Raw genomic sequence first — 26,333 nt, 5'->3', positions numbered from 1 at the left:
GGAAAAGGAGCTTTTGTCAAGTGCGTCCTTGAACAGGGGAGTTGGAGCTTCATGATCACGTGGCTGCACTTTAGGGGGATTAAAAAAAAGGTATTTACACTGATCTTTTTTAAACAGAATATGAATCATTGGTAGGGGTAGGGGGAAGGAATGATTTTAGGAATACTTACAGCCTTAACTAACACTTTAAGGGCAAGAGTTGACAGGCTTTTGTTCTCTCTAGAACTACTTCTGTCCCCATACAAGTCTGTGAAAATGCAAAAGCATTTAAATAATTTCAAAAGCTTCTCAAAGGGATGCATAAAGAACACCTCATTTGTTTGTTGACATTGACTCTTACAGATGTGTTTAGGACTTCATTTGCTTTGGGACTACAAAGCCCCATTCATTTTAATAACAAAAAAAAAGCAAACTGGCCTCTCCTCCAGTTGGGGATGTTCTCTGTGGTGTTATACAGAGAAAACTCTGTAGCACACCACAGGCTTCACATTGTGGCACTGCAGGCGGTGCAGTGTGTCACAAACATTGTGGTGTCCAGTGGGTAGTTAGATCTCTGCAAGATTTGTTTGGGTGTGCTCTAAGGGGCCTATTTAAAATGGAGAATAGATCCAAGAGCCAACAAGCTACAGCCAGTCGTCATTGACCAGATTCCTGTGTAAACATATTGAACCGGGCAAAAAATAATAAAGAAAAGCAGAGCAGTAATCCCTAGAAAGATTGTTCGTACACAGTTGTTTAAATTACCTTGGTAATGTAGGGTAACACCTCAAGACCACTTTTTGTCTCATATCCCAGGAGACTCGCATGTATTCTTGCTTAACCAACATCAGGTCTAGAATATTACATAACGTAGATACACAATATGTAAAGAATCCTTACTTATGCATAGAAATGAGAATTGCCACCAGTGCAGGCAGTGAGTGTGTGTGTGTGTGTGTGTGTGTGTGTGTGTGTGTGTGTGTGTGTGTGTATATGTATGTGTGTGTGTGTGTGTGTATATATATATATATATATATATATATATATATATATGAGACCGTGGTAGTCTACAGTACAGGTTTATCCTAATTGTGCAGTACAGGTCAACTTATTCATACACCAGGGGTTATAAGCTCGTACCTTCAGGTGATTGAACACATTCTTAGAATTCTTTATTTGACCCTTACTATCTTCTAATGCCTAGACATAAGCAGTGTATCAGGATAAACCTCAGTAAAACCTTGGGAGGCATACACAGACCCCACACTGAGGAGACGGCCTGTAATGATTGCTTCAGGCACTGGGTTCTAGGTAAGGCACTTGCCTTGGCCCGTGGTGCGACGTCTTGAGTTAGCCACAGGGTGCTATACAGGTCCAGGGCCATGACCCATCACTGTGGAACCTAGTCCTTGAAGACCCCTTTTAGGGTATCCCTACTATGACAGGCAAGCCTGGACTTTATATACAATCCAGGTATATGAACAGGTAAGGCAGGGTCACCCTATATCTCTGATTGTTACTGTAAAATCAGGGTTATGGTTGGAATGTATTCACTGTCACAGTGCAAACTTTTTAAACTTGGTGCTAAAATTGCTCAGTCTTATGTGGATGACCAGGTGTTCATCACACCATTGGGGTGCACACTTTAATACCACTTCTGCCTAGAGCCTTTAGAAGGTACACAGAAGCCTCCTCCCACCTGTTTGCCATAATGATTTATTGCAGGACGGTCTATACTTGGGTTACTGCATATTCCTTCCAGACACACTTATCTCCCGCCCTTTACTTTGGGAATACCCCACAAGGGAATACCTTCTCTTGTAGCTTTGGTGGAAACCAAGCGAAAAGGGAGCCAATTCTAAACAGCAGGAGCATATTCAATTTGCCGAAGGTCTGCACAACTGGAGCAGAACTCTCATTTTAACACCAATCTCTGCATCTGATTCTATGTCTATTTCAGGCACATACCAAGCTTTCTTGCTGGCTGAAGTAAAATCTTCTGCATCTATGTCACAATTCCTTGGACAGAATAGGGCCTTAGTACAGCCTTCTTTGTCCAGGGCTCTAAAACACCCTGTGTCTTTAAGTAGAATGCCTCCAGAGGTAGATAACTGAAAAAGGAAGGGGGGTACCATTATCCAAAATGATTAAATAGAAATTGAGGGGGGATAACCCCAAACTAGGATGAATGTAGGTACCCATGAATGACACAATAACATAAAAATAATATATTTATTGGTACATAAAATTAAAAATTTATTTCACATATAAATGAATTCATATATTAAAACACATGAACTGACAGCCTGGTACAATCAAGTACATGAGTCACAGATACTATAGTTTCACACCTCTAATATGGTGGAAAATATGGGGGTGATGCTTGCTCCTCTACTTGTTTCGCAGAAATTGTCCGCTTGTCCAGGAGGAAACATCAAAATTAAATCTGAAACAAAACCATAATAATAAAAATACAAATATAATGTAGTGAACACAGTATTTATAATAATACACTGGGAATTGGTGGACTAATTGTTTACCAATGTGGACTCATGCTTGTGTGGGGCCACACGGGGTGCCAACATACCTCCTCCAAGGCAGACACGGGGGGCAAAATAGCAGGCATGGAGCCTTTCCAGACTGCCTTTATAACTGAATATAAAATTTGCCAAAATAGTCACCATATATTGGGAGATAAAGAAAGGGGAGCAATAGGGAGGAAAACCTATATACTAACCTTAAATGAATACAGTGATAGGGAAACCAGGAGGCATATGAAGCTGATACATGTAAACACCATCCAAGACTTAGGAGTTAATAATTGTTGGCCTTGTAAAGCCCAAGCCACAGGAGAGATGTGGTTAAATACAATGTGAAGCCAAGCTGCATGGATAAGGGCCTAAAAGTAAAAAACACAAGAAAAGACCCAAGTGCATTACCTCATAAAACTGATACCTATAGATAAATACAAAAGGAATCCCTTTAAGGGCAGTACATATCTTTAAATATAGCATGCTGGCAATTAACAACGTGTCAAAAAACCTCCAACAGGTTTAATAGGGCCAAGTACTGAGACATAGGGCAGCAAAGGCTGACAGCTACCTTGGAAAGATGTTGTATATTATATCCTCCTGGTAAACATCTGCAATGGAAGGCAGACTGGGTCCGCTCTACATACCCCCAGTCCGGTGCATGCAACACTGGCATATGATGTCACCGGCCCAGATCCCCTGACCCGCGGTGATGATGTAGGCTTATATGGTGCCCTACAGTGGTGAATTTACCGTTTGATGAATAAAATAAATGATCGCTTATACATTGGCCATTGGCAGAGTTCTCTAATGGTTTTGCCAACACAGAATGCCTCTGGTCCCACAGTCTGCAAAGGTGTGAGGTAAAAGGAACAGTTTGCCATTAAGGAAGCTAAATGTGGTTCCCTCTCGGATCCAGGGGCAATATCCACAGCAAAAAGTATCCCGACAGGCGAGGGAGATCCGTGGCTCGGATGAGTAGTGTCTACTCGTCAGACGGTCTCTCAAGGAAGTAGCATGACGGAAGACCATTTCAGGGCTGGGTCTTACGTATTTCTTGAGGATATGATGGTCAGTCAAAAGATGCCAGTGTTTGGAAAGTATAGAACGAAGCTGGTTGTGATGAGCAGAATACGTAGTAACTATTTTAACTGTATTCTGTTGTGTCCTCTGAGGTGAATATAATATAGAAGTTCTGTCACGTCCCATGGCTTTAAGTTTTTTTTGAGGTAGTCTTTGAATAACCTCTCAGAAGGAGGCGTTCATGTAAAGCATCTGCCTGTTGACTGAAATCATTTTCTTCCATGCAATTTCTGCGTAGTCTAAAGAGGGAACTTCACGCAGTAGGCTTTCTAGCGTTGATAAACTCATTAACAACATCTGTCAGCAAAAGCCTTGGCATTGTGCAAATTGACTCTGTTCTGTCTTGCTATGCCTTTGTTGGGCACAAAGAGATGTCAGCTTTTATTTATGTAAAGCCTTTATCCCAAAAGGAAAAAAACTGTTACTGTAACTTCTAAGAAAGTATTAGCTGGAATATGGATCTTGTTGGTGTATCTAAATGTGGTAGTGCATCTAACACTCCCCTCCCCCTGTGTTTCACTGCAGCAGTACATGGAATGTAGAATGAGGAATAATCAGATTAGTAACAGATAGGTGCTATCTTGTGAGCAGAGATAGTGAAAAAGTTTGGTGGTGTAAAGCAATGTGATTGTTTAGTGCTGGTATCTTCCTACATTTTGTTTGCTTTTTCTCTCTGTCCTGCAGAATCCTAAAGCCGGACATACATGGTTTAAAATTCGTCCAGTTCAGTAGGGACCGACCAAATTTTGATCTATGCACGTGCACTTTGGTTGTACAGAAGTCGATCTACTGATCGTCTTCTAAACAACCACCCTGTCGTGTTTTCCCTGCTCGACCAGCACCTCAGGCTATAGCCAGCAGCGCCTATTCAGTGTAATCCAATGGTGGGAAAGTCTTCCCGCTTTCAGAATACAAAGGCTCAGCTGGGAGGATTCCCCCATCAACCTCAAATGTGTGGATGGGGGAATCTATTATTTTATTTTTTTTGCTCAGTCTGCTGATTGACAAAAAATTATATTTCGTTCCAATTCATAGTTGACTGATGTTAGCTGTTCATTCATGTTTGTAGGATGATAATAGTTGTATTCTGTGCTTTTATTTAGTGTTATGTCTTTGTCTGAACTGCAACACACACCAGCAGAATCCTTCGATCAGTCTCCAATTGAGTCATTTCTGGAAACATCTGAAAAAACTGAAGATCTTCCTAAACGTAAAGGCAAGAAAGCTAAGAAGAGATCCCAAACAGGTCAGGGAATTTGGTAGTATCTTTGTTAGTCTTTGTTAGTCTTGTATAAGTATTAGGCCTCTTGCACACTGGAGCTTGAAAAAAGCTCAGTACAGCGGGTTTTTTACTGATCTAAAATGCAGCCCATTGTTTACAATGTGCCTGTACACACATGCATTTAACAAGCGCTGTGTATTCTTGGTTTAAAAATAAAAAAAAAGAAAAATTGCATTCCTGGTCAGTAATTTGCACTGTTGCGCGCATGTGAGCATATATATTGATTTTCCCTAGGAATATATTGTGTGCGCAAATGTGCACAAATCAGATTCCTGCATTCACATTCTCCCCTGCTGTGCTATTGTATTCTAACTACAGGGATTCCTCCCCTATCATATTACACTGATCAGCACTTCAGCGGTTATCAGATGCTGGTTTTCCAGCATGACTGTTCAACAGAACTTGGTCTATCGGCTTCTGTTGATTTGATTTGTGTGTACCCAGCTTTAAAGTGATATCAAACACACACTGTTTTATTTACAATATCCTTTCTCTTTCTGAATATGCATGATGGCACTGTAATTATTTTAATTGAAAAACATCTAAGTACCTTTTTTCTTAACCACTTCCATACAGGGCACTTTTACCCCCTTCCTGCCCAGGCCATTTTTCAGGTTTCAGCGCTCACACTTTGAATGACAATTGCGCGGTCATGCAACATTGTACCCAAACTAAAATTTTATCATTTTCTTCAGACAACTAGAGCTTTCTTTTTATGATTACATTTTTTAAGATTTCTTTTCATATTTCACTATGACCAAAGTAGTATAATGTTACCATAGTAACATTGTACTACTTTGGGGAAGCGATCATTCTTTTATTTTATTTTTTTTTACACAATTTGCTTATAGCAAAGAATTACTTTGCTATAAGCAAGCATTTACCTGAATGACATTGATTCATTTTTTTTTTTTTTGTGCTTAGCTGTGATTGGCCCAGCTTGTGCATGTGATCGCTGTGACCATTCACAGCTAGACAGAATTATATACAATGGATGGCATGAAAGGAAGCTATCCATTGTATACAACTGTCATGTGACCTGCTGTGATTGGTCACAGCAGGTCACATGGTACTGGCAACGGGGCCGGTACACAGATCTGTCATCGGCCTTGTCTGAGGTACACGTCCGGTGACGGATTGCACCACAGAGCGGCCCTGCGGGTAGGCGCACTGCGCATCCCTGAAAGGACGCCATATGGCGTCTACCCGGAGGGACTAGCTGTTCGCCCGGCCGCCGTCTGGCTATAGGCTGGGCGGCAACTGGTTAATAAACAGCTGTCACATGACCCAGCTCTTTCCCAGCCTGTCTTTAGGGAAACTGTGGCAGTAGGATCTTCTACTCCTCTGCTACTGGTCACATGTTCAAAATAAACACAATTAACCTTTGGAATACAGAGTAAAAATTAATGATTAATAATCAATGATCAATAAACTGTTTTACATTTCATACAAATAAATATTTGAAATAACATCTTTATTAATTTGGCAATAACATGGTGGTAGTGGATTTTTGCCAATCACAGGCTGTGTCGCACCCCTCCAATCTGTGTCTGTTGTGTGTATGTGCTTAGAATAAGAGGGTAGTGAAGGCTCCATCAGTCAATATGTAATATCTCACCCCCATTGTATTTAGCTGTTTAATGGACATGGAGGAGAGAGGGAGGGGAGTATCATTTACCAGTGTGTGTATACGCCCACATGTGTGGCTCTAAAGTCACATGGGTTGTCCACAAGTGATCAAGGAGGAAATGCTCAGTGCAGAAAATACACTGAAAACTGAGCATGTACACTAGCTGCCAACACTGCTTTGCAGAATCCCCATCTGCACTGGGGACATGGACAAGAGGGAGGGATAGAGAACAGAAGGATCTTCCAGTTTTTTTTGCAGAATACAGAAAATTATTCCCATAGTGAGTATGAACAGCATGTAGTACAGCATTTATTGATAGATTTTAATGATGTGGGTTTAATGACACTTGAAGCTGATCATACCTTATACAATCTGTACAATCTCCTTTAGATCTACTAACAACTATGTGCTAAAAAGGCCTACCTGATTGGATACAAATTGTGTGACTTGAGATTATATACAGTGGATATAGAAAAGAGTCACTCTTTTAAAATAAACACCTTTTTGTTGCTTTGCAGCTTGAAATTGTTTTATTCAGCTGTGTAAATTCTAACATCCAAGAGAAAGATAAAACCCCAAAAGGAAAAAAAAAATCAAAAACACAATTACTGAGTTGGAAAAAAATTACCCCCTTGTATCACTATTTTGTTCAGGGTGGATAAAAATCAATGATTTAAAAAAAAAAGCGGATTTTTTAAATTTTAAATCAGATTTTTTTTATTTTTATCAAATTTATTTTAATGACATGCTTTTGGAGTAAAACTCTATGTAAAGATAGTTTTTCTGTTTAAGATACATTCATAATTTAGTTTATTCAGCATGAAATGGAGCTTAGTTATGTAGCATGAGGCTGTATATTCTGCTCTGCAAGCTGATATAACATGTACTGCATTGATACATTCACACAATTTCACAGTAACCATGAGAAAAAACATGAAATAAAAGTATTTCAGTAGTTCTCCAACTATGTGTGATTAACCTATTAACTTAAAATCGGTTCTGATATCGCTGTTTTACTAACAGCTTATTATTCTACAAAGGAAACCTTCATTTGGTTTGCAAAAATTAAAGATTCTAACTACCAGCAAGAATGAGTCGGATTCCTTACATTTATAGAGCACCTGTCATTTTAGATCCATCATGGCAGCGCCTGTTAGCAGGCATCCACTAACCCAGTGTTTCTCAACTCCAGTCCTCATGGACCCCCAACAGGTCATGTTTTCAGGATTTCCCTCAGATGAAACAGCTGTGGTAATTACTAAGGCAGTGAAACTGATCAAATCACCTGTGCAAAATAATGGAAATCCTGAAAACATGACCTGTTGGGGGTCCATGAGGACTGGAATTGAGAAACCCTGCACTAACCTAATGCCGCCACGTCCACGTCACCTTGTTGTGTCACTGCCACATCACCAGCCATCTCATTAAAGTGCATGGGACTGTCGGTGAGTCAACAGCGGGTCAGAGGAGCCACTGCAGGACAGAGATGGCAGTTGGTCTTTTAAATATGATTTAAATTGAGCCTTTTTACTAGTGATTTAAATCAACTTGATTTAAATCAAATCCACCCGGATTTTGTTGAACCACCTTTTGCTTTAATTCCAGCCTTTAGTCTGTTGGGATATGTCACTACTAACTTTGCAGGTCTAGACTTTGCAATATTTGCCCACTCTTTTTTGCAGAACTGCTCAAGTTCAGTTAAATTTGATGGTGACCGTTTGTGGACTGCAGTCTTCAAATCATTCCACAGATTTTCAATAGGGTTTAGGTTCTGGGCTCTGATTAGGCCATGCAAGGACATTCACCTTTTTCTTCTTCAACCGCTCTGTGGTCATTTTTGCTGTGTGCTTTGGGTCATTGTCATGTTGGAAGGTAAACCTTTCTTCCCATTGACAACTTTCTGGCAAAGGGCAGCAGATTTTCCTCAAGAATTTGACGGTATTTTGCCTCATCCATTTTTCCTTTTATCCTGACAAGTGCTCTGGTCCCTGCTGCAGAGAAAAACCCCCATAACAGGATATTACTACCTCCACGGTTTACTGTAGGAATGGTGTTCTTTGGATGAGGAGCTGTATTGGATTTCTGCCAGACATATCATTTGGTGTTGAGGCCAAATAAATTAATTTTAGTCTCATCTGACCATAACCCCTTTTTCCATGTGGACTCATGTGGAATCTTCACGTGGAGTTTTGGCAAAGCTCAGTCGTGGCTGCATGTGGCTTTTCTTCAGAAGTGGCTTTTTTCTTGCAACCCTCCCATACAAGACATATTTGTGGAGAATTTGTGATGTTGTCACATGCACACAATGACCACTCTTTGTCACAAATTCCTGCATCTGCTTCAGAGTTGCTGTAGGCCTCTTGGTAGACTCTGACCAGTTTCCTCCTTGCTTTTTTATCCAGTTTGGAGTGACAGCTTGATCCAAGGAGGGTCTGTGTTGTACCAAATACCCTCCACTTCTCAGTAATAGACTTCACTGTTCTTATAGGCTTTGATAAAGCCTTTGAAATTTTTTTGTATCCATCTCCTGATTTGTGCCTGGCCACAACTTTATCCCGAAGATTTTGTGACAGTTTCTTTTCACCAGTAGTTGATTGTTTGCTTCAGTTGTATTTCCAGGGACTAAAATGCTCCAGGAAAGCTCTTTTCATGCTGAGCTAATCAAAATGACCACAGCTGATAGTAAAATGGCGTTGTGTGCCATTGAGAAGGTGATTAGCTACACCTGATTAAGTTTACAAGTAATTTTTAGGAGGGTGATCAGTGATTCTGTGTTTGAAATTTTTATAATAATTTTTTCTGACGTTATTATTTTAAAGGATAAATTAACCTTATGTAATGTGTTACACCCATATTCAGGGTGTAACATGTTGCCGATGGCCCACCCCCCGAACCCCACGATCACCTTTTTGACATCTAGCAGAGGTTCTTTTCCCCCCTGCTAGCATTCACAATTTAAAAAAAAAAAAATTCACACACAGTATTCTGTGGATGAGAACACTACAAGTTCATACAGCCTTTGTGGCTGTCGTCTTGTAGTTCTCAATGAACTATCATGCCACTGTGGAACGCCGTCGTAGTTCATTGAGTCTTCCTCTCAGTAAGTATCTGCCTGCCCGTACAATCTACTGATCACTGGTGCAATGCTTTAGAGGCTCCAGAAACAAAAATAATAAATGCTTATTTTTTACCTGGAAAAAAATTTTCATTTATTTTTTGCTAAAAGGTGAATCTATCCTTTAAAGGGGGGTGATTCTTTTCTATACCTTAAGTAAATGTTTGGTGAATGTCACATTCTCTGCTTTAAAAATATGCCCCTATACTCTAGAACCCATGCACACAGGGCTCTCCTAAACGCCTTTCCTCCTGGCAGGAAAAAAAATGTGCATTTATTTTGTGCAAAGGAGCCTGTAAAGCATGACACCAGTGATCAGTAAATCACTGATGCCATGCAGGTCTCCTGCAGACCTGTCAGAATATCTGCTTGCCATACGGGATGTATGAGCAAGCAGATATACTGACAAGAAGCTTCAATGAACTACAACAGCGCTCCACAGCGCTGTGGTAGTTCATTGAAAACTACAAGCCCGCAGCCGCTAGGGTTGACAGGACTTGTAGGCACTCATTCACAGAACACTGTGAATGAGTGATGCGACCGTGTGGGTGGAGCCCAGCACGGTTGCACTGTTTTCAAATCTGAAAGTATGGAGAGAAGTCTCCCTTTACTATCTGTCAGAGGGAGGGGGGCGGTGGGCGTGGGGGCTGTTATGGGAACATGTTACCTGTTCCACCCTAAAAATGGGTGGAACATGTAAAATGTTCTAAAGGTGAACTTCTACTTTAATGAGTGTAAATGTTCCAAGACACATTTATGCACATGAAGCACTAGGGTGTTCCTTAATTTCATTGACTAGAATAATAATTTATTCTGCCCATTGAAATGATTTAATGCTCGATTGCGTGTTTTCTGTCAGAATGCTGTTTCTCCTGAACACGCTGGCAGTGTTTTTTTTTCTGCCTTTAAATGCCCATGGACACATGGATAACATAGAGGGCCATTTAGAGGCTGAAAAAATTGCAGGACAAGTGTAATCACGAGTGTGGCTTGGGATTACCACTTTTAGTACTGAAAATTAACCCCGAGTCACACTCGGGATTACCGCCAGGGATGTTAATGAATTCATTTAACCCACCTTTAGGGTAATTCAGTAAAGACCTAACAACACTTTCCTGGTGGTATGGCCCTTTAAAAAGGTCTGTGCATAAATAAAAAATCCTTGTCACTTCTTTTGGTACCAGATCTACGTGTGAAAGATTCAGGTTTAGCCCCTTTGCGCTTGTGCCTCCTGGCCTTTTAAGTCGTTTTAGATGCTGGGAGGCTGGGTGGGGTTTGTGATCAGTCATGATTGGCTGTCACACTGGTCACATGATCAGAAAGCTCCCGATCGCAAGTAGAGATTGGAAGCTTTCCGTTAACTGCCGGTAACTGTGCACCGGGAGCGTGCATGGTGTGCTTCTTGGCACAGTTCTGTTTTTTTTTTTTTTTGGGTACGCATTTATGCCGCCTCTCAGTGTTAAGGCTCACCCACCGAGAGGCCGCATATATGTGTGTGGCCAGCGGCAAGGCGTTAAAGTTTCACTTTGTAAAATGACTGCACCCAATTAAAAAACAATTACCTCCAGTTCATAGATGATTGGAGGTAATCAGGGCGAAATGTAAGCTTAAGAGTATCATAGGAAGACGGGGTGCAGTCTATCTGGTCCTTTCACCCTTCAGTGCTTTTGTGAAGGCCGAAAATTCGGGATAGCATCTGTTTGCTCCATGGTCCTCCTTGGACATGGAGGATGTGATCCTGCACATATTTTTTTTTTTTTTGTGTGTGATGCATCAGTGGTTTTATGCTTTGCATGATAGGGGACTCTGCTCCCGAGGTATTTCCCAGATACTGATTCGATCCTGGTGTTACTGAGTCTGCAGGATATTCTGTGTTGGTTTTTCTGGGTGATGTTTCTTCACGGGTGGAATCCTAGTGTTCACTATCTGCATTCTGCTGGATCCTGCATTTCTAGGGGTCCTTTCTAATTTCACTCATATGGTTGAAGTATCTGGGTCTGATTGTGGACTTGACACAGGCCATGAGTTTCTTCTGATGTATGAGTTCGAGGGCTACATCCTTGGTTTGGTTGTTCCTGTCCTGCAGGTGGTCCTCTCTGTGTTTATGCATGCAGGTTGTGGTCCCCATGATCTCCACCTCTGAGGTGTTCCTGTATGCTCAGTTTCACACTGGTATTCTGCAGAAGAAAATTCTACTGAATGGGACAAGTTTCCATTGTTGTGGGACAGACATCCTCGCATGAGACCGTTGGTCAAGTCCTCCCTTCTCTGCTGGCTTCAGTTTCCTTTTCTGTTGAGCAGCAAGGTGTTCCTTCCCCTTTTTTGGATCGCAGTCCCTATAGACGCCAGCCTGTCCAGCTGTTGGCCCAGGACCTCTGGACAAGCGGGAATCTCAGTTTCCTGTCACTGTCCTGGAGCTATAGGTAATCGGGTTTTATCTGTGTTGTTGGATAGAATATCCTCAGGACAACCAGTCTTGATCCAGTCAGACACCATCATGGCAGTGGCCTATGTCAGTCACCAGGTTGGAACAAGGAATTTGGCAGTGGCACTGGAAGGCTTTTACAATCTTTGGTGGTGCTCTCTTAACAGTTTGCATTCCGGGTGTGGGAAACTGGCTGGTGGATTATGTCTGCCTTCAAATTGTGGCCCAAGGAGAGTGGTCCTCACACCAGAAGGTTTTTCATCAGATATGCCTGTAGTGGGGCTCTTCGGAGATTGATTCCTGGCATCTTGTCTCAACAGGAGAGTATCCAAATTCATGGTGAGGACAAGCTGTCCTTGGGCAGATGCAGTGGATGCCCTGGTGGCACCTTGGGATCATTGCAGTTTATGCCTTGGAGGTTCTTTTGTGATTACTGCGAAGGATAGAAGCCCAAAGCATTCTGGTCATTCTCCTGGCTCCAGATTGATCTTCTCATCCATTGTTCTGACCCAAGGGTCGATCTTCCACTCTGCTTTTCTGCCTCTTGCTTGTTGGCCTGGGAACAGAAGGGGTTATCCTACTATGTTTAGGCATGTAAACATATCACCATATCAACCATCATACCAAAAAGACCTATTTTGCGTGGTACAAGGCTCAGGGTCTCCCCCATGCACTGTCTTGGTGTCTTGAATTATGGCCTTCTCTTGATCTGATTTCTTCCCTTGAGTGCCATTGCAAGCCAGGTTTTTTAGCCCCTTGCAGTTTTCTCTCAAAGCCCTCAGACTTTGCATTCCTTGCTTCTTTCCTTCATTCAGGGCCAACATGTAGCTATTTTTGTGCACTTTCCATACCACGTGAGACTTTAGCAGTCCAGAGACTTCCCTTTGTATTTGTAGACACCAGGGTCTCTGACGCTCCCAAAGGTAACTCTTTGTGTCTATAACTTTTGCATGACGTTGCTGGAGCTAGTCTGAAATAGATGATGGCTCCTTGAGCTATTTTTTTGCATTGGCTGGACAGCTGTTGTTCAGGCTAATGCTCTTCAGGGTCTGGCTTTGGGATGTCCCTATGTCAAGAATATTGCTGAGTTGTGTCCTTCAATGAACGTAAGAGAAATCAATTTTTTTCTACTCACTATAAAATCCCTTTCTCTGAGTTCATTGAAGGCCCCTCTCATGTTATTTTCTGTACTTCTTAGTAACTGAAATGCCTATAGTAGGAGGGAGGTTTAGCCTCCAGTAAAGACTGTCCGTAGGCTGTGCTCTGTGATTTTTCAGGCTAGTGGTCCTACTCCTGAAGGTGGAGCTATAATTTTAGGGTCAAGAATATTGCTGAAATGTGTCTCTCAATGAACTCAGAGAAAAGGATTTTACGGTGAGTAAAAAAAAAAAAAATTCCTATTTTTGCTTTGCTTATATCTGCCTCCACCTCAGTCATTCAGTCTGTGGCAGTAAAAGGAACCCAGTCCTCGCACATCAACTTTAAAGTGCATGTCCAACCAATAGATTTGGATAGAGTGGTGAGGAGTTAAAACTGCTGTCAGCTTTTTTTTGCTGTCTGTGTCTCTGCTAGAAAGATTATTTTGGCTATAATTGTTCGGATCACTAAGGCCGCCAGGTATGAAAGTGAAGTTAAATCCATAATTTTTAGTTGCTAGAACAGGAACGATGAGGAAATCTTCAAATAAGAAAAACATGACAACTGTTTAAGAGAGGATTTCACATTGTAAAGACATCCTCTCGCTTTCTGTTGCATCTACTGGACATGAAGTGAAGGGAAGTCTCCCTAAAGGTCACCATACACTATTAAGTCTGATTTGTACAAATTCTTTTAGAGCTACCATAAAGTATGTAGTGCCAAGGCCTGCCTATTTGGATACAAATTGAATGGATTGGTTAGGTAGGTCCTCATACTACATTTTTTTGGTAAATCTAAAAGCGATTGTACAGTGTATGGCCACCTTAATGAAACACAGATGTAAAAAAAACCTGACAGCAGTTTTAGCCCCCTCTGGCTCTATCCAAAGTGAAATAAAGTTTGGCTTTGGATCTGCTTTAACTAAGCTTCTGTTCTATAACCGTGTGTGTTAGGGTAATCATGAATGTCAGAAAAACTGAGACCTATATAAATGTGCATGTTTTCGGTTTAGTCCGTAAAACGGAGTTCCAGTTCAATTAAAAAAAAAAATAAGTCAGCAGCTACAAAAACTGTAACTACTGTCTTTTAAAATACAGACACTTACCTGTCCCTCGGCCCAGCAGTGTCCTCACCATGGCTGGTTTCACCAGCCATCTTCTCATCCCAGGGCCAGCATCTTCAGTGTGAGCACTTAGCTATGACAGCTTGCGGCTTTACAGCCGGGTGCCCACTGTGCGTGCGCGAATAGTGCTGTGCTTTGTGAATGTTGCTGTAGTATTCTGGGACTTGTCATGTGTCCCACAAGACTACGGGGAGGGAGGGGGGAGGTCAACTTTCGCTTCCGACCGTCTTAGGCGATCGCAGCGGAAGAAGGAGCGGATACCTGTCAAATTCGGGTACCCGCTCCCCAAAGGTGGCAATCATTAATGGGAAGCGGGGAACAAAGCCTTAAGCCTTTTGGGTGGAGCTCCGCTTTAAAGAAATACTGACTATCGATGCTATATAAATACAATGTGGTTCATATATTCTGCAAGTTTTTTGTATTTATTAAAGCTTTTTTAAGTACATACAGTATATAAGACATTTATAAAATGTGTTATTGATATTTACACATTACATTTACTGGTAGTTGTTTCCCAGCGTCTCTTATGTTTTCCAACCTTATGTAAGATGTTCCCATTTGACCGTTCCGTGCCGACCCCTTAGTTATTTGAGGTTTCATAAAATGTTTTATTTTTTTTAATTCACAGATGAAGTGAGAGAAAACAGTCAGGAGAATGGTGGAGAGAAAAGCAGCTCTAAACGTGTGTATGATGATAGCCTAGTTTTAGGGGTTTATGTCCATCGGGCTGATAAATTGAAGACTGACCTTTTGACATCTCGGCCCATGGTTAAGATTTACCTAATTGACCGAAAAACTGGAGAATATGTCAAGAAAGAATACAGGTACGTTTATTTTTACTTTATGGAATAATGAGCTGTATTTTTTATTAACCCTAAATTTTGGGATGCCAGTCCTTTCTGAGTGCACTTGTAATGGTGAAAGATTATTAGAAATATAAACATTACAAGCAACACATTAAATATTACAGTCTGACAACTTGCTGTCAGATGCAATCAGTCCTGCGCACTCCTCCAGCCATGTATCCTGGGCTCCATTTGCCACAGCCGCCAACTCCCCCCTCGTGCACCCCCCCCCCCCACCCTACTCTCCTGCCAAGTATCTTGTTAACATCACATCTGGGTCCCCCTCTGTTTCCCTGGCTATCATGGCTGGGAAAGATTCTAATGCAGAGAGATCTATTTGTACTGCATTATATTCATTGGAGCACAGGGGAGACATCCAGGGTTTTTTAGACCTCAAATGTCTCATTAAAGAGAACCTGTCACAAAAAAAGCATTATATAGGGGACTTTTTGTGATGACAAAAAAAAGTTGGTAAAAAAAAAATGTTTTTTAAATTGTAAAAAATGTAAGTTACACCCCAGCTCATAAAATCCCCCCCCCCCCCCGAAAAAAAGCCCACCCCTACGTATACACACGTAAGAACATAAATGCGGATTGCAATACACTTGTTATATATTGCTGCACACACTGAGAGCAATATTTCTAGCACCAGACCTCCTCAGTAACGCTAAACTGATGACCTATAGGGAGATTTTAAAGTGTCGGGCACATGGACATTTAAGGCTTGACATATTGGGTATCTATTTACTCAGTCCAGCATAATATTTTATATTTTACCAAAACATTAGGTAATTTGTTGCGTTTGTGTGCCCCAAAATGAACTTCAGCATATTTTTACTGAAATTTAGCATTTCCTAGACTTTTGCGGTAATATCGCCTGATATGAAAAATTGGAACTACCCCTTTTCTGTCCTCCTAAGGTGTCTGCATTCAGAAAATATATAACGTTTCAGGGATTTGTGCAGTCTTCAGGCCTAAAATGACTTTTTACACATGCGTGCAAAAAACACAGAAACGATTATTGTAGCGAAGGGGTTAAACCCCATATCTGTTTTTTATTGTGTTTGGCATCATGTTTCTCTGTAGTTTTCTTAAAGCTGATCTTCAGTATGCAGCAAGCTATATAATTATAATCCCCACTCCCGCCTGATGTGCAGTTTTCTTCCATTATTGTAACATTTACTGTATCTATTGAATCCAATCATCTTTAGGCCTCGTTCACACATGGCGTACATAACTGTAAGACTGTTATCTATCATACAGTACAGGAAACAGGACTTGTGTTCATAGATCATGAGCCTGAAGGTGACAAAATTGCTAAGGCCACGCCTAGTATGCACTCATCTAACTCTGCCCACAATGTCGGACACCATTTTTTTGCCAGTGTCCTTTGGTGATGGACCTGTTCTCCTCTAGAGAAGTAAAAGGGAAGGGAAAGGAGAGACATGATTGGAACCTTTAAATACATTAAGGTGGTGAATAAGGTTCAAGAGGGCAATATCTTCAACATGAAACCAAAATCAAGAACATAAGGACAGGACCTTAAACGAACTGAAGGAAAGTTCAAAACTAATCTCAGAAAGTACTATTTTACTGAAAGAGTAGTTGATGCTTGGAATAAAAGAAAACCAAACAAACATCCGCCCCCCTTCCCCCAAAGGAAACCCCAAAAGACAAAACGGGCAGACTTGATGGACCACTTGGTCTTTTTCTGCCGTCACTGTTCTATGTTTCTATTTTTTATTTTTAGACCATTAAATTTTTTTCTTCTGACACTTCTATCAAGATCTAGCTGTTTTTTTGCTTTGAGATATTTAACAGTTTCTGGATCAGTATCCCTATCTGTTACCTTCGAGACTGTACCATGTCTCCACTGTGCGGGGTCGGCCTGTAATGTTTTCTTGAGGCACTGGATCCTGCGTTAAGCTCTCACCTTGGCTCAAAGTACATTGGATGTATTTAGGTGCAGGGTGCCATACAAGTTCAGGGCCGTGGGCCAGTTCTGTGGTTCCCTTTTGAGGCTATGCCTACTGTGACTGGTGAAGCCTGGATATGGTGCCCTCCATTATATTTGTTTTTAAGTGGGTGCAATTTAAAATTGTTGTTTTTTCTCCTTCTATCTAGACTTAGTCTCAGGACGATGAAGTAGCTGCATTGCGCCTCCTAGGTGATACATTGCCACCCGCCTTTTCTGACAAAAATGCACTTACCATATTGCTGCACTACTGTTGCCATCCAATAATAAGTCAGCGCTTTGAGTTATAGGAGCTCCTATATCTGAACATGGAGTCTCCAGTTTCCAGAGGCCACACGTTTCCATAAACACTACATGTCTTCTCTTCCCCTGGTTCCACAGTTGAAAAAAATAAAGCCATTATGGGCTCTAAGTGACTGAATAAATCAAGAAAGACTTTATCATATAGTGTATGTATGATAAGTTGGCAAGAAGAAATTTAGGCTATTATACTCACTAAAGCACACTGTTATCACTTATCACAAATATGTGCATGTTTTTTGTCAACTCATGAATGTGACAAATCCTGTCACCAGGATTATCTTCCTTCTACTCCACGGATCAAGTAATCCAAACACCATTGCTCTAGGATAAAATGAAGCCAGAAATATCTAATACAGTGTAGTACATTGACGTAAACCCCAAATTTAAAAAAAAACTATTACTCATAAAAGATGTTCATAAAGGGTAATAAAGCATCAATCCACTATGTGCCACATTTCTGCACTGGTGAATCCTCATAGGAGAAAGGCTTACCAGAAAGATTTGGCTCCCTTAATCAATAAGGCAAATCACAGATCACTTTCTTCATATAACAATGGTTATTTTCTTTTTTGGTAGTCTCACCAGCCTTTTCTCCCCAACAGAGCTACTGTCCAGCCAGAAAAATCTCTCTAATTCTGCTTTGGAATTTAGAAAGTCATTTTTTTCACCTACCCCGGAAGGTTGTGGCAGTGGATGCAATTCTCAGTATGGGGCAAGGCTTTCAGCTCCCAAACTGTCCAGGGGGCCTAGTCCCTAGATGAGTCAAAACTTTGCATCAGTATATTGGAATGGAGAGCCATCAAATTGACTCTACAACAGTATAGTTACTTATGTATGGTCATCTGATGGGGTACAGTCGTGCAGTGCCAGAGCAGAAGCCTACATAAACCATGAGGCAGGCACCAGAAGTTGAGCCCCTTGAGAGAAATAAGTCTGTTTTTCTCCTGGACAGAAACTTACATTCCAGCTGTTTTGGCTGTCTACATCCTGGAGTGGAGATTTGACAAGCAGACTTTCTAAGCATTCAATGCATTCACCTGGGGAAGTGCTTTTTGTACCCTGAGATCTTCCAAAATCTTTGTCAAATGTGAGGAACACCAGATACAGACATCCTGCAGACAACTAAACTGATATATAGACAGGACCAAGGATCCTCTGGTCTTGGCAGTGGATGCCCTGGTGATTCCTTGGGTCTCAGTTCAGACTGATTTATTCCTCCCTCATCTGCTGCACAAAATAGAGGAGGAAAGGGTTCCGGTGATTCTCATCACACCAAATTGGCTCAGAAGAATTGGCTACATAGACATATTCCGATTTCTTGCAGATGAGCCTTGGCCTACTCTAACTAGACCAGACATACTGGGCCAAGGCCTGCTGTTGTAACCCAAGTCCTGAAAAAGTAAAATGGAGAGGACGCATAAATGAAGTAAAAAAACCCACAGCAGCAGTTGGTTACATTTTATAGATGTTAGACCTATCTAAGCTAATACTCTCAGCTTTCTCTAAGTGCAGAAAGTGCAAAATCATAAACCAGATGCTGTGTATTAGATGTGTTTGCGGTCCAGATCACACTGCACATTAGACGCTAGTCTATGCTTTCATCCTGCTTTCTGCTCCAGTATCAGTGGATAATGCAGCATTACACACATTATCAACTAATACAATAAAGAACACGGCTATATTTGTACTTGAAAAAAACACTGCATTCACACCTAGAGATCAGCACAATGAAATACAGTGGAGCATGCAGATAAAGCAGCTGTCAAGAGCAGGATCGTGGCTCAAGCAGATGGTGCTTTATACAGCAATGTGATAGGAGGACTGTTTGCTATGAGTGAGAGGAGCTGCTGGCTATATGCTGCATGAAGGAAAGTGGTGTGTATACTAGGTCATGACTACTCTTTGCTGCCACTGATCCCTGCTCAGCTACCTGTGTGCTCTGTTAGGAGCCCTACCAGAGATTCAGTTCTTTAGGGAGTGTCTAGGCAGGGGCGGATGTGAAAGCTGCTGCATTGCTGACAGAGAGGCAAGAAAGGCAGTGAAGAGGCAGCAGACAAAAACCTTTCTTGAGTTTGCTGGAGTGTGAGAGCTGGAAGAGCTAATTGGCACAGTTGGAAGGCTAATTTCTGGCGAAAGCGTCGCCTGGGGGTCCTCCCAATGTTCCGGCCAAGACAGTTCTCGCTGTGTTAGCACCTGTTTTTCACTCTGAAGTGTAGTGGAACATACAGCCTTACTTTTCCCCTTTCTGACAGCAGCGATCCTGTACACAGTTTGTCAGCACACACCCAGCTACCGCTGCTTGCAGCTGCACGGTCTTTCTCACCTAGGGCAACAAATACTTTTCCCAGTGTGCCACAGCATATACTCAGGTGTTGGTCAGCTACCAGATCCTCCTCCCTCTGTGACAGTGGTGATCAGTATTCATTCACACGAATGCAGTGGGACTGAGTTGACCGGCTCTTCCAGCTCAATCCCACCAAAGTAAGGCAATGTGGTGGGACTGCTGTGAAATATGCCTTGTCTCTTGTGCGCCCAGTTCACCCCATCAGCATTGTGGTGGTGTGCGCTGCAGGAAACAAAAGTACTTAATGCAGTAGTTCAATGCAAGGCAGTCCACAGCCTCCTACTGCCCAGCAATCAATTAAACTAAGTGCAGTGTCTGTGGAACATTTCAAACATATATGTGTTTTAAAAAAAAGTGAACATTGCGATATGCTAATATTGGCACATCGGCACTGCAGTAATCCTGCCAATCCGCACTGCACTCCAGCTGATGTGTTGTAACAAAGCAGCTGGTGTGAAGTAGCCCTCAGTCTTTATTAGTAATTAGCAAAACTACCTGATGTGAGGACTCTTGATCTTGCTATTGAGGTGTTATATGTTAACTATCTTCTCCCATCATGTGCCTCCTAGGTGTGCATTCTCATTGTTAATTGAGTCGCCTATTGTGGGTCTGTTGGCAAGTCCTCTTGGAGGCTCCTACATGATGAGATTAGATTGATGTCAGCTTCACCTCATTAACTCATCAGTGTGGGATGTAATTTTTGTTTTATTGTTCATGAGGGGATGAGCCCTATTTCTGGATTGCATAAAAACATGTGCTTTCTGTTCAATAAAGAGTTCCAGTTTGGCATCTTGGGTGCGATGCCTGGCTATAATGCCCTGGTCCTGTGCCCAATGGTGAAGACGTGGTTCACTGACGGAAGTCACAAGCTGGGTGCAAGGCGTTCTGTCACACAAAACTTAAAGGATAAGTTTACCTTTGGGAACATGTTACATGTTCCACCCGTTTTTAGGGTGTAACATGTTCCTATAGTCACCGCCCGCCACCCCCCCTTCCTCTGACAGATAATACGGGTTGACTTCTCCTCATATTATCTGTCAAATTTGAAAACCGCCTGGCCATGCGGGGCTCCGCCTACATGGCCGCATCATTCATTCATGGACTTCCATGAATGAATGAACTGCAAGTCCCAACAGCCTTAGCGGCTGTCAGCTTGTAGTTTTCAATGATCTACCACGGCACTGTGGAGAGCTGTGGTACTTCATTGAAGCTTCCTGTCAGAATATCTGCTTGCTCATACATCCAGTATGGCAAGCAGATATTCTGACAGGTCTGCATTTTTTCTGTTTCTAAATGCCCATCCATGTTAGTCTGTGTCCATGCACACATAGGTGCTTACAAGTGTTTAGAGGCAGAAAAAAAATGCATCTAAACGTACATTAATGGTAGGCATGTCTAGTTCTTGAGCGTTCATTAATTTCAATGGCCAGAATAAATAGATTTTCTGACCAATGAAATGAATGAATGCCCAAGTGCTTGACACACCTAAATATGTTTACAAGAATGCAGCTATAGTCTAATTTTTGACGCTGCTTTTCTCCTGCAGGAGGAAGGTGTTTAGAAGCGCTGGGGAAAGGCCCAGTGTGCATAAAGCCTGATAATGAAAGTTATGTTTTATTGCTGCATGGGTTCGATATGGGAGTCATTGAAGTGCATTACTTCCACAGAATTGTAAACCTGATACTTGTGTTTGCATTCCAGATCACACTGCACAGACCCTACTCTTGGCAATATAACAATTGCTGCAAAGGCATTCCTAAGCCCCAGGGTTGAGTGCATAGAGAAGGGATGGACTCTTCAGTCGATCCTTTCTCATTCAAAGGAAACTGGCTCCATGGACGTTTTGCCCATCACATAAGATATATCAGTAGAAAATGACACCTGCTGTAGCTCAGGGGCCACATCTGTGACTGTCAGTTGATCTAGGGCATGGGTCCTCAAACTACGGCCCGCGGGCCACATGCGGCCCGCCGAGGCCATTTATCCGGCCCGCCGGCAGGGGCATATTTGCCGTGAGAAACGGACACTAAGTACAGGGGCGGGCAGGGGGCTGCTATATCTTATCTGGCTCTGGTCCCAGTCCCATGACGATCCAGTCCAGGAAGCGCTGCTCCTTCATTCACTCCGGCCATTCCCTCACTCGATGTTCACGCTGCCGCTCGGCTCCGCCTCCTCACCGGTGATTGGGCACCAGAACTGTAGCTCAGGAAAGGCACACAGGCGGCCAGTCACCTGCGAGGAGGCAGAGCCGAGCGGCCCCGCAAACATCGAGTGAGAGAGAGGCCGGAGTGAAGGACAGCTGACAGGTAAGTGTGCCGTGCTGATGGTGCTGCTGCAACCAGGTATGCTGGCTGAAGCAGCACCATGCTGGAGCAGGAGTCCGCAAGTTAAGTGTCATTGGTGTCAGTGGGAGGAATAGTGCCCCATAATTGGTGTCACTGATACTAATGATGGGACATTATTCCTCCCACTGACACCAATGATGGGGCACTATTCCTCCCCCCACTGACACCAACGCTGGGACACTATTCCTCCCCCACCCACTGACACCAACGATGGGGCACTATTCCTCCCCCCCACTGACACCAACGATGGGGCACTATTCCACCCCCCACTGACACCAACGATGGAACACTATTCCTTCCCCCACTGACACCAATGATGGGGTACTATTCCTCCCACTGACACCAATGTTGGGACACTATCCCCCCCACTGACACCAATGACGGGGCGCTATTCCCCCCCACTGACACCAATGACGTACTATTCCTCCCACTGACACCAATGATGGGGCACTATTCTTCCCACTGACACCAATGATGGGACACTATTCCTCCCACTGACACCAATGATAGGACACTATTCCTCCCACTGACACCAATGATGGGACACTATTCCTCCCACTGACACCAATGATGGGACACTATTCCTCCCACTGACACCAATGTTGGGACACTATACCCTTCCCCCAGTGACACCAATGACGGGGCACTATTCCCCCCCCACACTGACACCAATGAAGGGGCACTATTCCTTCCCCCACTGACACCAACAATGGGGCACTATTCCTCCCTCCACTGACACCAGCGATGGGGCACTATTCCTCCCCCCACTGACACCAATGATGGGGCACTATTCCTCCCCCCACTGACACCAATGATGGGGCACTATTCCTCCCCCCACTGACACCAATGATGGGGCACTATTCCTCCCACTGACACCAATGATGGGGCACTATTCCTCCCACTGACACCAATGATGGGGCACTATTCCTCCCACTGACACCAATGATGGAGGACTATTCCACTGACACCAATGATGGGGCACTATTCTTCCCACCGACACCAATGATGGGGCACTATTCTTCCCACCGACACCAATGATGGGGCACTATTCCTCCCACTGACACCAATGATGGGGCACTATTCCTCCCACTGACACCAATGATGGGGCACTATTCCTCCCACTGACACCAATGATGGGGCACTATTCCTCCCACTGACACCAATGATGGAGGACTATTCCACTGACACCAATGATGGGGCACTATTCTTCCCACCGACACCAATGATGGGGCACTATTCTTCCCACCGACACCAATGATGGGGCACTATTCTTCCCACCGACACCAACGATGGGGCACGTGTCTTCCCACTGACACCAATGATGGGGCACGTGTCTTCCCACTGACACCAATGATGGGGCACGTGTCTTCCCACTGACACCAATGATGGGGCACGTGTCTTCCCACTGACACCAATGATGGGGCACGTGTCTTCCCACTGACACCAATGATGGGGCACGTGTCTTCCCACTGACACCAATGATGGGGCACGTGTCTTCCCACTGACACCAATGATGGGGCACGTTTCTTCCCACTGACACCAATGATGGGGCACGTGTCTTCCCACTGACACCAATGATGGGGCACGTGTCTTCCCACTGACACCAATGATGGGGCACGTGTCTTCCCACTGACACCAATGATGGGGCACGTGTCTTCCCACTGACACCAATGATGGGGCACGTGTCTTCCCACTGACACCAATGATGGGGCACGTGTCTTCCCACTGACACCAATGATGGGGCACGTGTCTTCCCACTGACACCAATGATGGGGCACGTGTCTTCCCACTGACACCAATGATGGGGCACTATTCCTCCCACTGACACCAATGATGGGGCACTATTCCTCCCACTGACACCAATGATGGGGCACGTTTCTTCCCACTGACACCAATGATGGGGCACGGTTCTTCCCACTGACACCAATGATGGGGCACGGTTCTTCCCACTGACACCAATGATGGGGCACGTTTCTTCCCACTGACACCAATGATGGGGCACTATTCCTCCCACTGACACCAATGATGGGGCACTATTCCTCCCACTGACACCAATGATGGGGCACTATTCCTCCCACTGACACCAATGATGGGGCACTATTTCGCTCCATAAGACACACTGTGGGGAAATGTCTGTGTGTCTTATGGAGCGGCCGGCCCAGTATTCCCACCAACGTTGTATGTCTGCAGTCTCTGGTCATCTCCTGTACTGTGTCCGCAGTCTCTGATCATCTCCTGTACTGTGTCCGCAGTCTCTGGTCATCTCCTTTACTGTGTCCGCAGTCTCTGGTCATCTCCTGTACTGTGTCCGCAGTCTCTGGCCATCTCCTGTACTGTGTCTGCAGTCTCTGGCCATCTCCTGTACTATGTCCGCAGTCTCTGGTCAACTCCTGTACTGTGTCCGCAGTCTCTGGTCAACTCCTGTACTGTGTCCGCAGTCTCTGGTCATGTCCTGTACTGTGTCCGCAGTCTCTGGTCATCCCCTGTACTGTGTCCGCAGTCTCTGGTCATCTCCTGTAGTATGTCCGCAGTCTCTGGTCATCCCCTGTACTGTGTCCGCAGTCTCTGGTCAACTCCTGTACTATGTCCGCAGTCTTTGGTCATCTCCTGTACTGTGTCCGCAGTCTCTGGTCATCTCCTGTACTATGTCCGCAGTCTCTGGTCATCTCCTGTACTGTGTCCGCAGTCTCTGGTCATCTCCTGTACTGTGTCCGCAGTCTCTGGTCATCTCCTGTACTGTGTCCGCAGTCTGTGGTCATCTCCTGTACTGTGTCCGCAGTCTCTGGTCATCTCCTGTACTGTGTCCGCAGTCTCTGGTCATCTCCTGTACTGTGTCCGCAGTCTCTGGTCATCTCCTGTACTGTGTCCGCAGTCTCTGGTCATCTCCTGTACCGTGTCCGCATTTGTTCATAATTTTTTTTTTTATAAACTATAGTCCGGCCCTCCAATGGTCTGAGGGACAGTGAACTGGCCTCCTGTTTAAAAAGTTTGAGGACCCCTGATCTAGGGGAAGATAAGGCATGACATAGACAGGTAATGTGCCTGTTGTAGTGCCCCTCGGTGAACATTCCTCTTGGAGGAGTGGAAAAATAATGTTTTTTTCTTAGTTTTACTGCTGTACCAGTAGGCCATGACCAACATCTTCAAATCCTGCCACAAAAACATCCATTAACTCCTTCCTGGCTGAGCGTATGCATATATATGCAGCCCCACTGGACAACGTATTTTCTGTGGGGTCGCATATCTTCATATCTGCCCTTGTGCTGGGAGTGCACCATGTGGCCCTTGGGCCTGTACTAATGATCGGGACCCAGAATCCCTGGTCCTGGGTCATCTGATCACTGTAATATCCTCTAGCTATCACCATGATCAGTCACTGTGAAGCCCACCCCCATGTTTTCTCTCTCTCTCTCAATGGATGAGAGAGATACATTGTATCTATCTCTCTCTCCTTGCAGAGAGAAAAAAACAACACTGTGAAAAAAAAATTATAATAAAAAAATACCTTAATCAAGGTTTGATATACGCCAGTCTTAAAGCCAAGTAAGGGTCAAAGGACAAGGTCAGTATTTTTTTTTTTTTTTTTTTTGGGGGGGCAGGACTTTTTTTTTTTTACTTTTTAAAATTAGTATTAGTGCCAGGTGTAGTATTGTGTTTTAGGTCGGATAAAAAAAACAACAAAAAACAAAATGTGCACTATTGTTTCTGGGTTGTACTACGGGTGCATATAACAACTAACATACACATGTTTGGTATCGCTGCGATCATCAGGAGCAGGAGAATTTATTTTCAGTTGTTCTTTGGTGGTTGATTTTGGTAGTAGCAAGAAATATACAGTTAAATTTAAATTAAAAAATGTATTTTTTTTTACTATTTTTCGTCAGTTTCCTTTCATAATGAACAGAAAAAAACTCAGGCGATATCCATTACCATTTACCACCCAATGAAAGCCCAATTTGTCCTGAAAAAATCCATATATAATCCAACAGAATGCACAAGGTAGTTGTGATGATGTGTACAGTTTGACTAACACATGTCAAAATGCAAAATTATGCTTAGGCATTAACACTTGTTTCATCCTTAGGCGGGACATGGTTAAAGTACTTTGCTGCATCCTACTCAAGTTGCAGGATGTTCTAAGTGTCGCTCCTAGCATCACAAGAGTGAGCGTTCTTCTCTGATCCAAACTCACACAGGAGCAGAGCTACTGTATCTC

General features: G+C 43.4%; 1 protein-coding gene across 1 annotated transcript in view; it reads left to right on the top strand.

Annotated features, from left to right (window-relative positions):
• The window catches only part of AHI1 (Abelson helper integration site 1), a 435,677-nt gene that overhangs the window by 34,755 nt on the left and 374,589 nt on the right, over window positions 1-26,333 (top strand). Inside the window, exons 6-7 of the mRNA XM_089676204.1 lie at window positions 4,697-4,839; window positions 14,934-15,129. Of these exons, the coding sequence (XP_089532330.1) occupies window positions 4,697-4,839; window positions 14,934-15,129 (339 nt within the window). The remainder of the gene's footprint in view (window positions 1-4,696; window positions 4,840-14,933; window positions 15,130-26,333) is intronic.

The sequence above is a fragment of the Staurois parvus genome, unplaced genomic scaffold, assembly GCF_062004578.1.
Source record: "Staurois parvus isolate SC_StPar_1 unplaced genomic scaffold, SC_StPar_1.0 ptg000165l, whole genome shotgun sequence".
NCBI classification, from domain to species: domain Eukaryota; kingdom Metazoa; phylum Chordata; class Amphibia; order Anura; family Ranidae; genus Staurois; species Staurois parvus.
The sequence above is the reverse complement of the archived record's forward strand: the minus strand, read 5'-3'. Positions and strand labels throughout refer to the sequence as shown.